This window comes from Anomaloglossus baeobatrachus, chromosome 11 (genome assembly GCF_048569485.1).
Source record: "Anomaloglossus baeobatrachus isolate aAnoBae1 chromosome 11, aAnoBae1.hap1, whole genome shotgun sequence".
Lineage (NCBI taxonomy): Eukaryota > Metazoa > Chordata > Amphibia > Anura > Aromobatidae > Anomaloglossus > Anomaloglossus baeobatrachus.
Window position 1 is genome coordinate 41,215,187 of NC_134363.1, and position 23,567 is coordinate 41,238,753.

The 23,567-nt window shown below is 44.1% G+C and overlaps 1 protein-coding gene across 2 annotated transcripts in view; it reads right to left on the reverse strand.

The window, feature by feature from the left end:
* Positions 1 to 22,125, reverse strand: part of LOC142256098 (paired box protein Pax-6-like) — a 35,222-nt gene extending 13,097 nt beyond the window's left edge. The window contains exons 1-3 of one of the 2 annotated variants that reach the window (XM_075327627.1): positions 22,011 to 22,125; positions 12,848 to 12,853; positions 8,862 to 9,020 (exon numbers count right to left, since the gene is read on the reverse strand). In XM_075327627.1, the coding sequence (XP_075183742.1) occupies positions 8,862 to 9,020; positions 12,848 to 12,853; positions 22,011 to 22,125 (280 nt within the window). The remainder of the gene's footprint in view (positions 1 to 8,861; positions 9,021 to 12,847; positions 12,854 to 22,010) is intronic. The other variant, XM_075327626.1, reaches the window with a different exon arrangement.
* Positions 22,126 to 23,567: the final 1,442 nt, after the last annotated feature.

Genomic DNA, 23,567 nt, shown 5'->3' on the forward strand with positions numbered 1-23,567 from the left:
TTACGAGTACTGAGCACCTGAGCATGGTAGTGCCCGCTCATAACTAGTTACGAGTACTGAGCACCTGAGCATTGTAGTGCCCGCTCATCACTAGTTACGAGTACAGAGCACCTGAGCATGGTAGTGCCCGCTCATCACTAGTTACGAGTACTGAGCACCTGAGCATTGTAGTGCCCGCTCATCACTAGTTACGAGTACAGAGCACCTGAGCATGGTAGTGCCCGCTCATCACTAGTTACGAGTACAGAGCACCTGAGCATGGTAGTGCCCGCTCATCACTAGTTACGAGTACAGAGCACCCGAGCATGGTAGTGCTCGCTCATCACTAGTTACGAGTACCGAGCACCCGAGCATGGTAGTGCCCGCTCATCACTAGTTACCAGTACTGAGCACCCGAGCATGGTAGTGCCCACTCATCACTAGTTACAAGTACTGAGCACCCGAGCATGGTAGTGCTCGCTCATCACTAGCTATGAGTACTGAGCACCCGAGCATGGTAGTGCCCGCTCATCACTAGTTACGAGTACTGAGCACCAGAGCATGGTAGTGCCCACTCATCACTAGTTACGATTACTGAGCATTCGAGCATGGTAGTACCCGCTCATCACTAGTTACGAGTACTGAGCACCAGAGCATGGTAGTGCCCGCTCATCACTAGTTACGAGTACTGAGCACCAGAGCATGGTAGTGCCCACTCATCACTAGTTACAAGTACTGAGCACTCGAGCATGGTAGTGCCCGCTCATCACTAGTTACGAGTACTGAGCACTCGAGCATGGTAGTACCCGCTCATCACTAGTTACAAGTACTGAGCACCCGAGCATGGTAGTGCTCGCTCATCACTAGCTACGAGTACTGAGCACCTGAGCATGGTAGTGCCCGCTCATCACTAGTTACGAGTACTGAGCACCAGAGCATGGTAGTGCCCACTCATCACTAGTTACGAGTACTGAGCACTCGAGCATGGTAGTGCCCGCTCATCACTAGTTACGAGTACTGAGCACCAGAGCATGGTAGTGCCCGCTCATCACTAGTTACCAGTACAGAGCACTCGAGCATGGTAGTACCCGCTCATCACTAGTTACCAGTACTGAGCACCCAAGCATGGTAGTGCCCGCTCATCACTAGTTACCAGTACAGAGCACTCGAGCATGGTAGTGCCCACTCATCACTAGTTACCAGTACAGAGCACCCTAGCATGGTAGTGCTCCCTCATCACTAGTTACGAGTACTGAGCCCCCGAGCATGGTAGTGCCCGGTCATCACTAGTTACGAGTATTGAGCCCCCCGAGCATGGTAGTGCCCGCTCATCACTAGTTACGAGTACCGAGCACCCGAGCATGGTAGTGCCCACTAATCACTAGTTACGACTACTGAGCATTCGAGCATGGTAGTGCCCGCTCATCACTAGTTATGAGTACAGAGCACCCAAGCATGGTAGTGCCCGCTCATCACTAGTTTCGAGTACAGAGCACCCGAGCATGGTAGTGCCCGCTCATCACTAGTTACGAGTACTGAGCATCGGAGTATGGTAGTGCCCGCTCATCACTAGTTATGAGTACAGAGCACCCGAGCATGGTAGTGCCCGCTCATCACTAGTTACCGGTACTGAGCACCCGAGCATGGTAGTGCCCGCTCATCACTAGTTACGAGTACTGAGCACCCGAGCATGGTAGTGCCCGCTCATCACTAGTTATGAGTACTGAGCACCCGAGCATGGTAGTGCCCGCTCATCACTAGTTACGAGTACAGAGCACCTGAGCATGGTAGTGCTCACTCATCACTTTGGTAGTTACGAATACTAAGCACCCGAACATGGTAGTGCCCGCTCATCACTTCGGTAGTTACGAATACTGAGCACCCGAGCATGGTAGTGCCCACTCATCACTACAACAACTTTTCAAAATAATATTTTCAAGTATGCAAGGAACATTTGGAAAGAACAGAAGGTGCACGATGATGTTGGGAGTTGTAATATACTGGAAGTAAAAGTCATTTCTAGATGTGCAGTGAGAGATGCTGCTGAGTAAGTGCAGAGCTCCTCTCAGCTCCTCGGCTCAGCGGAAACAGGGCTGGTTTCACCCCGGTAGGTTTCCCTTGGGTGCTTTGTGGTCTCATCCGCTCTCTGCACTACTGACTCCTTCCTTTACCAGCAGAAGCTGCAGATTCACACATATGAGACACACACATTTTTGCAAAAATCTTCGAGTTGTTGAATCTTAAAGTGAATATTCAGCCACAATATTCTTTTGAGCTAAACATACATATGGTAAGATCTATGATCTGAGAGCAGCATGGATTTCAGGATGACAGGTCCCCATAGGGAGCGACACTGTTACTGGAAATCTGACCACTTTCTAATGCAAATACTGTTCACATCAATGGCCGTGTGCTGAGAACACAGCGTCAGATTTCCAGTAACAGGGGGTCTGCAAATCCTAAACTCAGGTGGTCTGAGATCAAAAAGATAATACACACAGTGATGTCACAGTACAGGGATAATACACACAGTGATGTCACAGTACAGAGATAATACACACAGTGATGTCACAGTACAGGGATAATACACACAGTGATGTCACAGTACAGGGATAATACACACAGTGATGTCACAGTACAGAGATAATACACACAGTGATGTCACAGTACAGGGGTAATACACACAGTGATGTCACAGTACAGGGATAATACACACAGTGATGTCACAGTACAGGGGTAATACACACAGTGATGTCACAGTACAGGGATAATACACACACTGATGTCACAGTACAGGGAAAATACACACAGTGATGTCACAGTACAGGGATAATACACACAGTAATGTCACAGTACAGGGATAATACACACAGGGATGTCACAGTACAGGGGTAATACACACAGCGATGTCACAGTACAGGGATAATACACACAGTGATGTCACAGTACAGGGATAATACACACAGTGATGTCACAGTACAGGGGTAATACACACAGTGATGTCACAGTACAGGGATAATACACACAGTGATGTCACAGTACAGGGGTAATACACACAGTGATGTCACAGTACAGGGATAATACACACAGTGATGTCACAGTACAGGGATAATACACACAGTGATGTCACAGTACAGGGATAATACACACAGTGATGTCACAGTACAGGGATAATATACACAGTGATGTCACAGTACAGGGATAATACACAGTGATGTCACAGTACAGGGATAATATAAACAGTGATGTCACAGTACAGGGATAATATACACAGAGATGTCACAGTACAGGGATAATACACAGTGATGTCACAGTACAGGGATAATACACACAGGGATGTCACAGTACAGGGATAATATACACAGAGATGTCACAGTACAGGGATAATACACAGTGATGTCACAGTACAGGGATAATATACACAGTGATGTCACAGTACAGGGATAATACACACAGTGATGTCACAGTACAGGGATAATACACACAGTGATGTCACAGTGCAGGGATAATATACACAGTGATGTCACAGTACAGGGATAATACACACAGTGATGTCACAGTACAGGGATAATACACACAGTGATGTCACAGTACAGGGATAATACACACAGTGATGTCACAGTACAGGGATAATACACACAGTGATGTCACAGTACAGGGATAATACACACAGTGATGTCACAGTACAGGGATAATACACACAGTGATGTCACAGTACAGGGATAATACACGCAGTGATGTCACAGTACAGGGGTAATACACACAGTGATGTCACAGTACAGGGATAATACACGCAGTGATGTCACAGTACAGGGATAATACACGCAGTGATGTCACAGTACAGGGATAATACACACAGTGATGTCACAGTACAGGGATAATACACACAGTGATGTCACAGTACAGGGATAATACACAGAGATGTCACAGTACAGGGGTAATACACACAGTGATGTCACAGTACAGGGATAATACACACAGAGATGTCACAGTACAGGGATAATACACAGAGATGTCACAGTACAGGGATAATACACAGAGATGTCACAGTACAGGGGTAATACATACAGTGATGTCACAGTACAGGTATATATACACACAGTGATGTCACAGTACAGGGATAATACACACAGTGATGTCACAGTACAGGGATAATACACACAGTGATGTCACAGTACAGGGATAATACACACAGTGATGTCACAGTACAGGGATAATACACACAGTGATGTCACAGTACAGGGATAATACACACAGTGATGTCACAGTACAGGGATAATACACGCAGTGATGTCACAGTACAGGGGTAATACACACAGTGATGTCACAGTACAGGGATAATACACGCAGTGATGTCACAGTACAGGGATAATACACGCAGTGATGTCACAGTACAGGGATAATACACACAGTGATGTCACAGTACAGGGATAATACACACAGTGATGTCACAGTACAGGGATAATACACAGAGATGTCACAGTACAGGGGTAATACACACAGTGATGTCACAGTACAGGGATAATACACACAGAGATGTCACAGTACAGGGATAATACACAGAGATGTCACAGTACAGGGATAATACACAGAGATGTCACAGTACAGGGGTAATACATACAGTGATGTCACAGTACAGGTATATATACACACAGTGATGTCACAGTACAGGGATAATACACACAGAGATGTCACAGTACAGGGATAATACACACAGTGATGTCACAGTACAGGGATAATACACAGAGATGTCACAGTACAGGGGTAATACATACAGTGATGTCACAGTACAGGTATATATACACACAGTGATGTCACAGTACAGGGATAATACACACAGCGATGTCACAGTACAGGTATATATACACAGAGATGTCACCAAAGGAGGCAGCAGGATACAAATGGAGAGGCCTGGGTAGTATGACGTGACACTAATATGGTGACTTTTCATTGGCAGGGTCACTTTAAATAACTGAAAAGATGGCAACCCACCCATTGTATTGCACTTATATTTTATGGGCATCTTAGAGCAACTTTCTTGTAATACTTGGTTTAGAGGTTTTAGACTAGAGAGGATATCCTTTACACTATCTACTTACTTGTGCCCATCACCTGCTGAATATGTTGGTTTGAGCACATTGGGAAACCACATGCTGAAATCAGATCTGCTTGGCCACATGGAACATACAGCTGCGGTTCTCAAGTCATAAACCATGTCTGCCAACAGCTTCCTTTATCGTCGCTTGGTGAAAGACTTTAGTTTTTTCTTTTTCTGTCTTTATATATGTTTTCTACGCACTGTTGTCCCATTCCTCCCTGTTGTTTTGTACTTCGTTCCTGCTCTTGCTTTCCTCCTGATGCTCTTATTGTCTTATCCTGTGTGACAGATTTGTTTTTTCTTTGTTTGTCTTTTCTGTGTTTTCTACACACTCCTGTCCCATCCCTCCCCAGGGGGAGGGGAAATTAGATTGGGACTGGTCAGGAGCAGGGCCAGGAAGAAGGGCCTCTCCACCATCAGGAGTACCACTAAGATTAGGCATAGCCTAAGGGCAGCTTTGCACGTTGCGACATTGCACGTGCGATGTCGATGGGGTCAAATCGAAAGTGACGCACATCCGGCGTCGCAGTCGATATCGCAACGTGTAAATCCTCTTTGATACGATGAACGAGCGCAAAAGCGCCGTTATCGTATCATTGCTGCAGCCTCCGACATTTCCATAATGCCGGTGCAGCGACAGGTGCGATGTTGTTCCTCGCTCCTGCGGCAGCACATATCGCTGTGTGTAAAGCCGCAGGAGCGAGGAACTTCACCTTACCTGCCGCCGGCTGCAATGAGGAGGACGGAGGTGGGCGGGATGTTTACATCCTGCTCATCTCCGCCCCTCCACTTCAATTGGCCGCCTGCCGTGTGACGTCGCTGTGACGCCACACGACCCGCCCCCTTAGGAAGGAGGCGTGTCGCCGGCCAGAGCGACGTCGCACGGCAGGTATGTGCGTGTGAAACTGCTGTAGCGATAATAATCGCTACGGCAGCCTTCACTAGATATTGCACGTGCGACGGGGGCGAGACTATCGCTGCAGCATCGGTAACACATTGTTACCGATGTCGCAGCGTGCAAAGCCCGCCTAAGGCTCCCTAATTTGAGGAACAGCTTAGGAGCTTCGGTTTCCTGCTATCCCAAAGTCATCGTGACACCATTATCCAATTTTTATAATAAACAAAGGCACTAAATGCTATAACAAAATACTGTGCTCATCTCTTTAACCCAGAGTAGACACTGCAGTGCTCCTCTCGGTTTCTATGTACAAACAGCTACTATCGGCATCATGGCGCATCACCAAGTTTTGATAAACAAAAGCATAGGAACCCTACGGCTACTGATTGCAAAACTCATGGTGCAAGTCACTTGGAGGACGCTCTGTGAAGCATCTGCACAGGATCAGCAGTGAAGAGGTTACTAGTGGTGCTTTTTAATTTTTTTACTCTAGTTTTACTTTTCAAAAACTCCCTTAAGAGTTCCTTCCTCAATTAATGTGTTTCTCCTTTGAAAAGTCATCCAGCAGTCTTAAGGCCGCTTTACACTCTACGATATCGTGACCGATATCGCTAGCGTGGGTTCCCGCCCCCATCGGTTGTGCGACACGGGCAAATCGCTGCCCGTGGCACACAACATCGCGCGGACCCGTCACACTACTTACCTGCCCTGCGACGTCGCTGTGACCGGCGAACCGCCTACTTTCTAAGGGGGCGGTTCGTTCAGCGTCACAGCAGCGTCACTGAACCGCCGCCCAATAGAAGCGGAGGGGCGGAGATGAGCGGGACGAACATCCCGCCCACCTCCTTCCTTCCGCATTGCGGGCGGGATGCAGGTAAGGAGAGCTTCCTCGTTCCTGCGGTGTCACACGGAGCGATGTATGCTGCCGCAGGAACGACGAACTACATCGTTACTGCAGCAGCAACGATATTCGAGAATGGACCCCCATGTCACCGATGAGCGATTTTGCTTGTTTTTGTGACAATGCAAAATCGCTCATAGGTGTCACACGCAATGGCATCGCTAAAGCGACCGGATGTGCGTCACAAATTCCGTGACTCCAATGAGATCGCTTGAGCGATGTCGCAGCGTGTAAAGCGGCCTTTAGAGTCAGATTGTTATCCAGTCAGCCACAGAGCCAGATTGTTATCCAGTCACCCCCAGAGTCTTGATTGTTATCCAGTCATCCAGTCAGCCACAGAGTCTTGATTGTTATCCAGTCATCCAGTCACACAGAGTCTTGATTGTTATCCAGTCATCCAGTCAGACACAGAGTCTTAATTGTTGTCACCCACATAGTCTTGATTGTTATCCAGTCAAAAACAGTCTTGAGTGTTATCCAGTCAGCCACAGAGTCTTCATTGTTATCCAGTCATCCAGTCACACAGAGTCTTGATTGTTATCCAGTCATCCAGTCACACAGAGTCTTGATTGTTATCCAGTCATCCAGTCAGACACAGAGTCTTAATTGTTGTCACCCACATAGTCTTGATTGTTATCCAGTCAAAAACAGTCTTGAGTGTTATCCAGTCAGCCACAGAGTCTTGATTGTTATCCAGTCATCCAGTCAGCCACAGAGTCTTCATTGTTATCCAGTCATCCAGTCAGCCACAGAGTCTTGATTGTTATCCAGTTATCCAGTCACACAGAGTCTTGATTGTTATCCAGTCAGTCATCCACAGTCTTGATTGTTATCCAGTCATCCAGTCAGACACAGTCTTAATTGTTATCAAGTCATCCAGTCACCCACATAATCTTGATTGTTATCCAGTCATCCAGTTAAAAACAGTCTTGAGTGTTATCCAGTCAGCCACAGAGTCTTGATTGTTATCCAGTCATCCAGTCAGCCACAGAGTCTTAATGGTTATCCAGTCATCCTGTCAGCCACAGAGTCTTGATTGTTATCCAGCCATCAAGTCACCCACATCCTCTTGATTGTTATCCAGTCATCCACAGTCTTTATTGTTATCCAGTCAGCCACAGAGTCTTGATTGTTATCCAGCCATCAAGTCACCCACATCCTCTTGATTGTTATCCAGTCATCCACAGTCTTTATTGTTATCCAGTCAGCCACAGAGTCTTGATTGTTATCCAGTTAGCCACAGAGCCACAGAGTCTTGATTGTTATCCAGTCATCCAGTCACCCACAGAGTCTTGATTGTTATCCAGTCATCCAGTCACCCACAGAGTCTTGGTTGTTATCCAGTCATCCAGTCATCCACAGAGTCTTGATTGTTATCCAGTCATCCAGTCAGCCACAGAGTCTTGATTGTTACAAAGACAATTTTTGATCCCTGTGAAATGATTGTTTTATTTTAGATGAACCAAAGTCATACCTACACATTGCCTTGATTATTAGGAGTGTATTGGTGTCAAGCAGAACTTTAGTGTTTGTGGTAAGGACCCCCATGTATGCCACAAATTGGGCCCTTATTTTTCCCAATATTTTTGGCTATGTGAACCCAGAGATTTTTTTGAGGCTTTCAAAAATTACTTCAGGAAATGTTCCTTCTTTGGAGGGTTTCTGAAGGAGTTTTTTATTTCTTGATAATATTTTGAAGAATTTTTCAAGTATTTTCCATTTTTTTGGGGCAGACTTTTGATTGGACAAAACTTATGCCATCAGTAGAAGTTTCAAAAAAGTGTCATGCCTCTTTTTTCTTTTTTCAAACCTTCAGCAGAAGAAAACCGCTCAAAAGAATATATATCGAGCTACGCATTTTGCAATAGAAAATGTGACTTGAATGATATTTCAGGCGTCTTAGGAGCGGAGCTCTATAAGGTTCCTCAAAAAACTCATGTGCACAAAGCCTTAGCCAGAATTTGATAGATTTAGAATCCACTGACCTTTTTCTAACGCCTCAATCTGCTCCTGGGTGAATGATGTTCGATTACGCTGAAGTTTGCGCTTCAGTTGCAACCGGATCTGGGAGTCATCCAGGTCATCGTTGACTGTTCCCGTCTGATGTTCCGAATCTAGACTGCTGTCCAGCTGCTGACAGCTGTCTGTGGATAATAAGATGGGCAAAGGAGAGGTCAACAAGGTGGCCGGCCAAATCTCACTTCTAAAAACACTTACGAAGCACATAGAACATGAGCAAAATATTACATAATTGTGCAATTAAATAGTCAAGAAAATGAAATCTAATATATAAAGCTCAGTGTGTGTATGTCCGCTAAAGGAATCCGCACCGTCGCATTTACATTCACAAAATTTTGCACAGACGCCTCATGTGACCCAGGGAACGTCGTAGACTATGTTTTGTCAGGAAAATTTAACCCCGCGCTTTACAGTTACTCTCCAAAAAACATGCCTCCATTAAAGTAAATGGAGCCTGGAACTACTGGTTTTAATAGCAGCTGTGATTGGTTGCTATAGGAACAAAGGACAGTGTTAGTATAAGAAGCTTATATGTGAGGTAATAAGATGTCGATGGGAAGACAGATAGAGAGAGAGAGACAGAAAGAGAAAGAGACAGAGAGATAGAGATAGACAGACCGACAGACGGTGAAAGAGACAGACAGAGATAGATGGTGAAAGAGACAGATGATGAAAGAGACAGACGGGGAAAGAGACAGACGGGGAAAGAGACAGAGGGGGGAAGAGAAAGAGGGGGAAAGAGACAGAGGGGGAAAGAGACAGACGGGGAAAGAAACAGACGGGGAAAGAAACAGACGGGGAAAGAGACAGATGAGGAAAGAGACAGATGGGGAAAGAGACAGATGGGGAAAGAGACAGACGGGGAAAGAGACAGAGAAATAGAGACAGACAAGGAAAGAGACAGACAGGGACAGGCAGACAGGTAAAGAGACAGACAAAGAGATAGACACAGACAGGTAAACAGACAGGAAAAGAGACAGGGAGACAGACCTGGGAAAGAGACAGACATGGGAAAGAGGCAGACGGGGAAAGAGAAAGACAGGGAAAGAGAAAGATGGGGAAAGAGAAAGACGGGGAAAGAGAAAGACGGGGAAAGAGACAGACGGGGAAATAGACAGACGGGGAAAGAGACAGACCTGGAAAGAGACAGACCTGGAAAGAGACAGACCTGGAAAGAGACAGACCTGGAAAGAGACAGACCTGGAAAGAGAGTGAAAGAAAGACACAGACATAGAGACAAACAGAGAGATAGAGACAGACAGACACAGAGATAGCGACACAGAGATAGAGACAGATAGACTGATACAAAGACAGACAGAGATATAGAAACAGACAGACAGAGACATAGACACAGACAGACAAGGAAAGAGACAGACAGACAGCGACTGGGAGAGAGACAGTTACTATCCCGGGCAAGGCTGGGTTCTACAGCTAGTTATTAATAATTTCACATTTGTGAGAAATAAAACAGCAGTTAGATAAAGTCAATGTTAGGACTAGGTTGTGACCCACTTTGCATGGCACCGAAATGCCCATGGTTTGACCCAAAAGTTTACGCAGATGCTTTTGGCGGCACAGGGGTGCCAACAATCCACTATGACTTACCATCAGTTCTGTTTCTTGGTCCTTCATTAGGGCATTAGGGTCAAAGCTTATATATGTTTTTTTGTCAGTCGAATATGGACAAGCAAGCTAGTCCTTCCCTGACCTGTACATTAGACCCTTGTAAAGTCCTACAGAACCTTTTCAACTGATCTGAAACAGTTAAGATAAAAACTTCCTACAAATTCCGTACAGGCGTCCCTGCGCTGTTCTGCCCCCGTCTCCCAGTGGGGAAGTCGGTTCTCTCACCTGCCCGGCCGTCCTGCGGTGGTTGCCTGATCCCCAATCCATGCTGCCGTCTCCCAAAGCCTCTGTACACCTCACAGGCTTCCTAGTTCTGCCCAAAGGGTGCGCGTGAAGCCATACTCCTTTTCTTAAAGGGTCAGCGCATTCTGACCTGGAAGTGCCTCTCAGGTCAGCTGAGAGGCTGTAGGTATTTAGGGCACCTTCCCCTTTAGAGAGGTGACTGACTTTGCAATTTCTTTTTGCATTCTGCTAGCCAAAAAATAAACCTTTCTTGGGTTTGGTTTGAAGTGTTTTTGCCATGAGTTGGTAAAACCACATTTTGACCATAATATCGGAAAAATTTCAATTGTTGCCGTAAATTCCAGATTTGAAGAAGCAATTTTTTAACAAACCATCTCATTTTTAATACGATTAAACCCAATTCCTGACTATTGGGTTGCAGATTAAAGACTTGCATTGGAAATTGTACTTGTAGGAAATGTTACCAGATGTTTTGTTTGGAGGGGATCAAAGTGTTGAGAATCCCAATACTGAAATAAAAAGGCCGAGGCACCCAGCTGACGGCTGCGTCTCTCCAGTTGTGCTTGGTTTCCCTCAATCCATATACTACTAATCCCATGATACTTGGTGCCAGCACCAGGCCTTGCTCCCTTCTCTTATGACCACCTTTCATTGCTGTAGTCCATGCTTGCGTTTTTAGCGAATGTTTCTGTCATCACACAGGCAGACGTGCTTGGGTACTAAAAAGTGCAGTCCACAGTTGCCTCTATTTGGTCAGCAGTTTACTACTTCTTCACCTGGCACAGCTCCAGCCAGGTGTCTACCAAAGCTTCTACTACTCCTGACTTCCATTATACATCCAGTATTATTTCCAAGATCAATCCTCATTACTAGACACTATCCACACCTTCCTCTCAGCAAGCAAGTTACCATTTTTTACCAAAACTGTTCTCAGTGCTTTTCACACATGCTTTGTGCAATCAAGGTAATAACTCTATTCAGGAAAATCTCTTGTTTGTCCTCACAACTCCTTTTGTTAACCATTTCTACATTATAAGGTCCACACATAGTTTCTGCAATCAAGGTAATAACTGTATTCAGGCAAATCTCTTGTTTGTCCTTACTACTCCTGTGGTTAACCATTTCTACATTATAAGTTCCACAAATGGTTTCTGCAATCAAGGTAATAACTCTATTCAGGCACATCTCTTGTTTCTCCTTACTACTCCTGTGGTTAACTATTTCTACATTATAAGTTCCACACATGGTTTCTGTAATCCAGGTAATAACTGTGTTCAGGCAAATCTCTTGTTTGTCCTTACTACTCCTGTGGTTAACCATTTCTACATTATAAGTTACACAAATGGTTTCTGCAATCAAGGTAATAACTCTATTCAGGCAAATTTCTTGTTTGTCCTTACTATTCCTGTGGTTAACCATTTCTAAATTATAAGTTTCACGCATGGTTTCTGCAATCAAGGTAATAACTAGTCAGGCAAATTTCTTATTTGTCCTTACTACTGTGGTTAACCATTTCTACATTATAAGTTCCACACATGGTTTCTGCAATCAAGGTAATAACTATTCAGGCAAATTTCTTACTTGTCCTTACTACTCCTGTGGTTAACCATTTCTACATTATAAGTTCCACACATGGTTTCTGCAATCAAGGTAATAAATCTATTCAGGCAAATCTCTTGTTTGTCCTTACTACTCCTGTAGTTAACCATTTCTACATTATAAGTTCCACACATGGTTTCTGCAATCAAGGTAATAAATCTATTCAGGCAAATCTCTTGTTTGTCCTTACTACTCCTTTGTTTAACCATTTATACATCATAAGCCCCAGTTTGCATGTATCCCTGCTAACAGTTGTTGCTCTTCTGAAAGATAACAGACCACATTCTTATAATCACCTGCATTTCTGCAGCATACTATTTTTCTACACAACTGTGGTTCACTTGCTGGCACTGCTTCAGTTGTGCTACCTTCTCCGCTTGTTTTCTGCCATCCTGCATACCCATGTTTCTCACTGATCCATGTGTTGTTCATCAAGACCTGCTATGCCTTTCTATTGCCTTTGTTCCATGCTGTTCACCCAGACCTACGGCTTAGAGAATCTAATTCACCATGTGAGCCCTTAACAACCTGTCTCCAAAAAGAGCTGGACAGAGCTATTGATGGCAAAATTGCAAAGCGTACAACTGAGTGCTTCAGCAGAAATCATCGCAATTTTCTCTGGAACTAAGAGAGATTTGAACTTGTTCTCTTAGAATGTGATGAAACATGATGGACTGAGTGCAGAACCACAAAAAATATCGTTTGGCACCTTGTCAATCCAGAGATTTGTGTGAACATTCACCAAATACATTTTAAAGCTGTTTTGCAGCAAATTGCACACAAAAACAGAAATTGTTGCGATTTTCTCTGGAACTAAGAGAGATACAAACCAGTTTTCTTATAATGTGATGAAAGGTGATGGACTGAGTGCAGAACCACAAAAAGTATCATTCTGCACCTGATCCCAGTTCATCAAAACTTATTTTTTCCTAAGTATGTGGCTGAACAATCCCTTTGATTCACAGAGTACCTGTCATGTGCTGTCTGGATCCAACACGCAGATAACTACTACAGCATCGGACTCTGTTCACATTGCAGAATCCGAAAGGCAACCTGGTCTCTCTTAAGTGCTCAACTCAGCTGGGCGTCGGCTGAGTTGTTTCACTGCTCACAGTCATGCAGGAGTTAATCCTTTTTGGAGCAGTGTGCAACTCTTTTGAGAGTCAGGTTGCTAATTACCATCCAAAGCTGGTCTCTTCCTATATAAGGCTGGGGAATATGATAGATCGCCGAAGATAGCTTCAGCATCGCTCCAGCGATCCTAGTCTCAGTATTTATTCCGTTCATGGTGAATTACAGTTGCGATTCTGCGTGGTGTGAACATTTCCCTGTTGTGAGTTTATTCCCTACCCATTTCTTTACTCCCCTGTACACATATTGTCTCCCCTTTGTGGTTGATTGCAGTGTGTACGAGGTTTTGTTCTCCCTTGTCCGTGTCTTTTCTGTGGGGGTTTTGTTACTGGGTCTCGAGCCCACTCCAAAGGTGGCGGGAAGTAAGATCAGGGCTCGAACAGGAGTTAGGGTCACGCTGGGAGCTCAGACCTGGCTACCATCCAGTTTACCTCCGAGATAAGGAACAGTGCAGGGTCTTGAGTCTGAGGGCCAGGCTAGGAGCACCTGCTCCATCCCCATGACATTACCAATCAGTTTATGAGTTACGTAGGACTTTTTTCACCTATGCATTGTCCCATCACCCAAAAAAATGCATATGTTATTCTGGAGACATTTTCCATAAAAAATAGCTGTAGAAATATTTCTTAGAACTTTTACTTTTAATAAAAAATGTTTTGGCTATCACTTTAAAAACGGTTAAACATTGGGGTTTTGCAGCGGTTTGCTTTCTGCAATGGTGGTGAAACTTTTAACCACCGACCTCCACTCTGTGTGAGAACATCAGATTTTAGTGTTTCATCAGATGTTAGGCTTAGTGCACTTTTGTCGGATAGGACTCAATTAGTCAGACATCAAGTTATTGCCTCAAATTGATGGTTTGGTGGAAATACCTGTTGAATATTTTCTTACAACCTGATATGTATGAGGACCTCTCGACTTTGAGGGAAGAGAAGGTCTGGCACATTGGATTTCCAACAGCTGTTCATTTTTGTTCTCCAGGAGATGAGCCACTGCCAAAGAAGTCTGGCAGCGGACGTTACATAGAGAGCAACTGAGCACTCAGACTCACCTCTTACATGGAGGAGTAGAGAGAGAGAGAGTTGTACACATTTCCAGTTGGGAGGTGAGAAAGCATGTACAGTCTCAGGGAGGGCAGAGAATACAGGCAACATGTAAGGAAGAAAGCACATGAAGAGTAAATAACTATAAGATAGAAGCTGTGCAGATTCAAGAGACAAAGAATTTGTATCCAGCCTATATTACTGTGAGAGACACTCCCAAAAGAGAAAATTCTGAAACTTGGATTAGTCTGCAAACTGCATTATCATCCACTGTGAGAAATGTGGCTAATCTATTCTCCATATAAATGGCCTAATTTTAAAGGAATCCTGGTCTTGTATATTGTTGACTTATGTTTAAAGGGGTTGTCCACTACTAGAACAATCACTTCTGATTCCACATGTAAAGTAAAAAAGCCTATACTCACCTCCTGTACTGTGCCGTCCCAGCAGTGCCACGGGTCACGTTCCTGGTGCTCATGTAATCCAGCAACCAATCAGCGCCTGCTTCTGTCTCCCCGCCTTCGGACCAAACAAGTTAACCAACAGGAAGTAAGTGCAGGAGCTTACCTCACTTCCTGTTGATTGCTCCTTTGTCCAAAGGCAGGGATAAAGAAGCTGATTGATTGTGGGGCTCACATGACGTCACGAGCCACGGCACCTCTGGAATGGCACCGGTATGGGAGGTGAGTATAGGCTTTATTATATACATGTGGAATCAGAAGGGTTTGTCCTAGTGGTGGACAACCCCTTTAAGAGAGGAAGCTGTAAACAGATGATCAGAGGGGGTCCTGGATTTGGGACTACATAGGTTTCACGAGGGACAGTTTTCTTCCTTCTGGATGAGAGTTAATTCATGTGTCTTTTCCCAAGGAGCTTAGCCGGTAAGTCTCTTTGACCACTGCAGACAATCACTGAGCTCTGCGGCTCATCCCTTCTACATTGCCAGTTCATTAATGTCAACAAAAAAATTAAGACTGGACCCAGGGCGAGGGCGAGTAGCTGATCAGTTTGTTATGCTACTTTCCTAAAGTGGAAAACCCCTTTAAAAAGCTGTTTTGTAAATACATCCACTTCTTTGAGCTACGGAGGCTTTAGCGGAGCTGTTGGGCCAGCAAATTTAAGCTCTTGGCTACTAATTAACCCAACATGAGGGAAATGAATAAAGTTGCTCGAAAAATCCATCCAAACACCGTAAATAACTCCTATATTTTTGCATCTACCATGCTAGGCACGTCTCGATGTCGGAGGCAGAAAATGTACATCCCTTAGGCTCAGCCACAGACACCAGCGGGATGACACAAGCTATGCTAGTTGAACACAACAGGTTGTCGTAACCGCGAGCGGCCGGCCCTCATGGCGGTGGCATGCTGGAATCAAACATACTAGACCCATAGGCAAGAGTAGCCGCTGGATGTTGTACATGTTGCTATAAGTATCATGGGCTGCGGGGTATTCAGTGCCTCAAACGCAAGTGTCATGTCGGACACAAATTTCTTTGGGCGCAAGTCACTCACCAACACAAGATGCTATAAGCTGCAGTCATGTCTGGTGTTAAAACCAGTCAATCACCGGTGACGGCTGCTGACCACGTAGCGCTGCAGAACCCCTAGTGACCTGGATGGGATTTAACTATTCACGCATGGGTGGAGTCACTCGATTGTCAAAGTCAATATAACCCTCCGTACATGGACTCCAGAACACATCATACAGATTACAAGTAGTGATGAGCGGGCACTACCATGCTCGGGTGCTCAGTACTCGTAACTAGTGATGAGTGAGCACTACCATGCTCGGGTGCTCAGTACTGGTAACTAGTGATGAGCGGGCACTACCATGCTTGTGTGCTCGGTACTCGTAACTAGTGATGAGCGGGCACTACCATGCTCGGGTGCTCAGTACTGGTAACTAGTGATGAGCGGGCACTACCATGCTCGTGTGCTCGGTACTCGTAACTAGTGATGAGCGGGCACTACCATGCTCAGGTGCTCAGTACTTGTAACTAGTGATGAGCGAGCACTACAATGCTCAGGAGCTCAGTACTAGTAACTAGTGATGAGTGAGCACTACCATAATCGGGTGCTCAGTACTTGTAACTAGTGATGAGCGGGCACTACCATGCTCGGGTGCTCAGTACTCGTAACTAGTGATGAGCAGGCACTACCATGCTCAGGTGCTCAGTACTAGTAACTAGTGATGAGCGGGCACTACCATGCTCTGGTGCTCAGTACTCGTAACTAGTGATGAGAGGGCACAACCATGCTCGGGTTCTTGGTACTCATAACTAGTGATGAGCGGGCACTACCATGCTCGGGTGCTCAGTACTCGTAACTAGTGATGAGCGGGCACTACCATGCTCAGGTGCTCAGTACTCGTAACTAGTGATGAGCGGGCACTACCATGCTCGGGTGCTCAGTACTCGTAACTAGTGATGAGCGGACTCTACCATGCTCGGGTGCTCGATACTCGTAACTAGTGATGAGAGGGCACAACCATGCTCGGGTGCTCGGTACTCGTAACTAGTGATGAGCGAGCACTACCATGCTTCGGTTCTCAGGTGAGGTCACTCATTTCAATGAGGTCACCTGAGCACAGGTTACCTGCAATAACAGGTGGTGGACCTCCAGCTGTGACCACAAATAACCTGATTGACGTCATCGCTCATCATTGCAGCTCAGTCTCTGCCTGAAGCTCACAGCGGGCAGTCATATTCTATGCCTGTGTGCTCTCACTTCAGATGTAGCAGAGCTGGAATCATCGTAAGACCTTGCGTGAATGATGTCGGACCTGGGTCTTTTGGGAGGTTAATAAAAGGGTGAAAGAGGGAAGTATTTTTTTGTATTTTATTTCAAATAAAGGGTTTTTTCGGTGTTTGTATTTTTTTTTCACTTACAGATTAGTAATGGGAAGAATCTTATAGATGCCTCCTATTAATAATCTAGGGCTTAGTCGCAGCTGTGAGCTGTCATTAACCTTTTATTACCCCAATGCCACCGCATCAGGGAAATCATGATAAGCCAGGTAAAGTTCCAGAATTGTCACATCTAATGGATGCAGGCTGCTATTTTTAGAATGGGGGCCCAATAACCATCGGCCTGCCCAGCCTGAAACTATCAGCTCCCAACTGTCAGCTTTATCATGGCTGGGTATCAAAATTGGGGGGGACTGCACACCGTTATTTTAAATTATTTATTTAAATAATTATTTTTTAAAAACACATGCAGACTTCTTATTTTAGTACACAGCCAAGGTAACATGCACGACTGGGGGCTGAAGCTAGTATCCATATGCTTTATTATGGCTGAGTATCAAAATATAGGATCCTATGCTAATTTATTTATTTATTTTTACACCAATCTAGAAGCAGACAGTGTGCATGATTGAAAGCAGTCAGACACGCCGTCACACAGGCTGGGGGCACTGTCTGACTGCAAACAATCAGAGACACGGGGACTATCGATGGGGGAAACAGTGCATATGCATGAGGATAATGAGCGGCCCCAGAAGTATTGTGGAGACTGGTAAGTATAAAACGCTTGCTTTATTCTTATTTTCCTTCTTTTTTCTTTGTTATTTTTATTCCTCAGGTGGTCAGATTTGGATCGTTACCCGGAGTTCACTAAGGACTCCAGGCCCGGGGTCAGTGCTCAGGTTCTTTTGAACCCACACATATACGGACTATTACAGCCCGAGTCCGCCCATCACTAGAAATGATTCATGCTTTTCTAAATACCTTAAAAAGTATAAATCTAAAAATTGTAATGTGCATTCAGTGTATTCAGCTGATACCCCTAAATAAAATCTTGAGTGACCAATTGCCTTCAGAAGTCACCTAATTACTAAATTGAGTCCTTCTGGGTGTTACTTACTCAGTATAACTACAACTTTTCTGTGAAGGCCTCGGAGATTTGTCTGAGAACATTAGATGTCAAACAGCATCATGAAAACCTAGGAACACACCAGACAGGTCAGGGATAAAGAAGAGTAAAGCAGGGTTAGGTTATTAAAAAATATCTCAAGCTCTGAACATCTCACAGAGCACTGTTCATTCCATCATCCAAAAATGGGAGGAGTGTGGCACAACTGTAAACCTACCTAGACATGACTGTCCACCTAAAGTGTCATCCCAAGAAGGAGAGCACTAATTAGAGAAGCCATCAAGAGACCCATGGTCACTGGAGCAGCAGCAGAGATTCTCAGCTCAAGGGGCATATTCTGCCAACAGGACAACTATTACTCTACAAATCTGGGCTTTGCGAAACCGTGGTAAGAAGAAAGACATTTTTTGAAAGCAAGCCATATATCCAGTTTGCAAAAAGCCATGTAGGAGACACAGCGACCATGTGGCGGAAAACTAACACTCCGCATCACCCTAACAACACCATCCCCACCATCACACATGGTGGTGGCAGCATCCTGCTGTGGGGAGGCTTTTTCTTCAGCAGGGGCAGGGAAGCAATCCTGGAGGAAAACCTGTTAGAGGCTGCAAAAGACTTGAGACTGGGGCGTAGGTTCACTTTCCAGCAGGACAACGACCCTAAAAATCCTGCAGAGCTACAATGGAGGGTTTAGATCAAAGAGGCCCAGAATATAGTGATTTTATGTAATTTAAGAAGGGGTTGTCCAAATAGTAGACAACCCCTTTAAGACCCCTTTGATATTTGCCCGATGACGAGGCATTCGTGATACAAAGTGGAGAAAACATGTTTTTTTGCTTTTCTGAACTCTACCACTGTTTTTGCAGAGCAGGAAATATCTAATTGTTTTTTTGCCTAAGTGATACTAATCATTATATAGATGATAGAAAACATGAAGCATAAAGCCGCAAGGTATAAAACACATGTTCTTAGACAGACAAATAGTTCAAGCCCTGTGCAAAATGTGCACATCTGCAGACAGCTCAGAAGATCGTACGCTTCCTGCCCCGACCACAGCGCAGTACCGCAAGACTGTTTATTGTGAGCCATATCACCGAGATATGGTCATTACCTTTACTGACTCAGCATTGATGGAATATATACAAAAAAAGCTTAAATACTAAAGAAAACCTGATATTTCATAAATAAAGCCCCACTATAGAGCAGGCATTATATCTCCTTGAAAATAGTGTCGTCGATATACCTCCCATAGGAGTCAAAAACTAATTTGGTAACACTAAAGTTTGTGGCTTCCTGTAACTTTTACTGAAAGTACTGAACTGTACAATTTAGGATTAATCAAACTAGTGTAACTGACCTTTCATGATAAGCTGTCACATGTGTGCACTTATAATGTCATTTCTGACCATTCTATGACCTATATTCTACATTTTTAGACATATCCCCCCTGCACTAGAAGCTACTGTATTTTTTCTTTGTATGCTTTCTTTCACTCCTCTCTCTACGAACTCCTATAGGCAGCTGGTGTAATTTGATCCTTCAGTGAAGACAGAACTGTAGACAGATTTGAGCAGTTTTTGAAAATGAAGGAGGGGAAAAGAAGTGACCAATAAGTGGTGAAGGAGATATTTTTGTCTAATAAGGATAAGATATATTTTACTGTTGATGGATGAAATAAAGTGTAATTGATCTATAAGAGAATTAAAGAAACAGTGTAATGGTATACGAAGAATGAGAAAGAGTAGCTCACCAGTCTAGGTATATTTGAATGATTGAATTAGCCAATGGTGCGGCACATGGAAGTTTCTGAGCCGGTATACTTACTTTATATGAAGTAAGAATATAGCAAACTAAAGTATAAATAAATGCGGAGAATAATATAAGAATCGGTGATATCTATGCTGGGTAGTCGACTTAAAGGGGATCTTGGTCTGGATTTTTTTATTTCAACTGAGTACCTCCTCCAATTCCTGCTGCTCTACAGATTCTGGAACAGTTTTTCTTTTTCTTCTGTGTCCCTCCGTTCCAAAGTTATGGCTAACAGAAATAAAGATGTAAATTAAAACAACTGAACTTCACTGTGGGCGTGGCCATGTTTTGAATGGCCAGCATCAGAGAAGAAAAAGCAAACACCCACAGAGAAGGCAAAATTTGCATATTTTTTTCTAGTTGGCATAACTTTGGAATGGAGGGTCGCAGAAAAAAAATAAAAAATGTTACAGAATCAGTGGACCAAAATTAATTGGAGGAGACACTCAGGTTAAATTTAAAAAATCCAATTAAAGATCCCCTTTAAAAATGTAAAAAAATATTGTTATTTTTGTTGATTCTAGAAAATTAATATTTTTGAAAACTAGTTTTTCCTTTGTATGTAAGTTCCTAGTGCATTGTCCTAAGGAGGACGTCCTTTAAAAAGAATTCATCAGCATAAAACGACTGCTCAAACCAAGCACCAGCACAAGCTGAGCAGTTCAATGCACCTTCCCACCTAATTCTTTTCCGTCTATCTCCGCTGTCCTGTTCTTCCTATAATGCCAGACCTGTCAATCAAGGAATAGGAGGCTGAAGATAGGCACCAAATAAGTACTGTATTTTCTGGTTTGTAAGACGCACTTTTTCCCCCAAAACTGGGGGGTAAATGGGGGTGCGTGTTACAAACTGCATATGGCTTACCGTGGTGGCGCAGGGTTGTTGATACGGAGGGCTCGGAGGTGGTGTCACTGCAGTGGAGCAGCTCAGGAGGGTCAGTGTGCGGCAGCGGAGAGTCGGTGATACAGCGGGCTTGTGGGGTGTTATGGCGGTTGGCGCTATTGATCTGCTGGTGGGCTTGAAGGAGGGGGTGTCACGGCTCAAGAGGGTCAGTGGGTGGCAACGGAGGGTTGGTGATACTGCGGGCTCAAGGGGCGTTACGGCAGCGAGCACCATTGATCTGCAGGCTGCTTTGAATTGCCGGAGGTTGACGCGATGGACTTCTAGAAAATGGCTGCTGAGATGGCACATGCGCAGATTGGCCTCCGCGGCCATTTTTTTGAAGTCCATCGCGTCAACGGCCGGCAATTCAATGGAGCTTGCAGTCCACTGGCAGATCAATGGTGCCCACCGCCGCGACACCCCACGAGCCTGCAGTATCGCCAGCCCTCCGCTGCCACACACTGACCCTCTTGAGCCACGACACCCCCTCCTCCGAGCCCGCCAGCATATCAATGGCACTCGTCGCTGTGACACCCCACGAGCCCGTAGAATCGCCGGCCCTCCGCACACTGATCCTCTTGAGCCGCGACACCCCCTCCTCTGCGACCACAGCAGCGTCTACCTTGCCTCCTGTGACCTTTCTGAGCCACTCCACCACTGCCGCTCCCCCTGGTGAGCTAATATAAGAGGCACTAGGAATATAAGATGGACCCTCATTTTAACAGTACAAATGATTTTTTTTTCCTATTTTACTCTTTCAAATTTGGGGTGCGCCTTATAAAACGAAAAATACGGTAGGTGGGAAGGTGCCAGAGAAAGGTTAGTGCTTGTGCTTGGTTTGAACAGTCATCCACTCTTATGATAAGGACAAGAATAATGCCATCTACTTTAGGAAAGGTGACAGTACCTGGATTGGGTTGGCTGGTCACTAGATTGTCCTGGTACCAGTCCTGACGACTGCCCCAAGCTGCGTTCTGAATGTTCAGCATTTTGATCTTCTGATCAGTGCCATCAGCCCCCATGGACCAACCAGCTGTGCCTGGAGCAGAGGAGGGTATGGTAGGTCAGCAGCACATCCTTCTCTGGGGTCTTCTGACTCAATCTGAAAAAGAACATAAAGGAAGATATTTAGGGTCAACTCTTCCCCGGAGAACAATGTTCCCATAACTGTACCGATATTCCGTTTCCAATTTGGACCATTCCTTCCTATTGGAATCTCCTTCATGGAAACCCAGTAATCAGCTGAAATCCTGGCATTAGGTTGTGGGGCTAATATAAGGCCATCTTTATGGTGGTCCTATAAGCCCATCATAGGTTGGGTCCTCATTGATCAGCTGTAATCTATAGCGGAATGTTCCATCTCCCTCTAGCACCCTACCGAATCACTGCAATTACCAGGAGGAGCAGCAGCAACACTTATCATCTCATTTTGGAAATGGCAATTTTTGGGCAATTTTTCTCAGTCATTGCAATGAGTAAAAACATTTTTTTAGGAATATAATTGTAATTCAGTAACGGTCCCTGTGCTCACTGAATAAGAATTACTTTTCATATGGCAGAAAAAAAAATGAAAGATAAATCAGAAGTGAGATGAATCCCAAAATATGATGTTTATTAAACTAAATATATATTATTATTATTATTATATTGCTCAAATATGTATTACTCGCCTTTTAAAACCCATACATTTTTGTTTTCCACTTTTTTGCTTTTGTTTTCTTCATCCTCACCATATAAAATCCATAAATTTCTGTTTTTCACTTGTGTTGCTTTTTTCTTCATCCTCACCGTATAAAATCCATAAATTTCTGTTTTCCACTTTTTTGCTTTTGTTTTCTTCATCCTCACCTTAAAAAATCCATAAATTCCTGTTTTCCACTTTTTTGCTTTTGTTTTCTTCATCCTCACCGTATAAAATCCATACATTTCTGTTTTCCACTTTTTTGCTTTTGTTTTCTTCATCCTCACCGTATAAAATCCATAAATTTCTGTTTTCCACTTATTTTGCTTGTTTTCTTCATCCTCACCGTATAAAATCCATAAATTTCTGTTTTCCACTTATTTTGCTTGTTTTCTTCATCCTCACCGTATAAAATCCATAAATTACTGTTTTCCACTTTTTTGCTTTTGTTTTCTTCATCCTCACCGTATAAAATCCATAAATTTCTGTTTCCACTTATTTTGCTTGTTTTCTTCATCCTCACCATATAAAACCCATAAAGTTTTTGTTTTTCACTTTCTTCACTTTTGTTTTCTTTATCCTCCCCGTATAAAACTCATAATTTTTTATTTTCCACTCTTTTTACTTTTGTTTTATTCAACCCTGTCATATAAAACCCATTAATTTGTTTTTTCACATTTTTGCTTTTGTTTTCTTCATCCTCACCATATAAAATCCATAAATTTCTGTTTTCCACTTTCTTCGCTTTTGGTTTCTTCATCCTCCCCGTATAAAACTCATAAT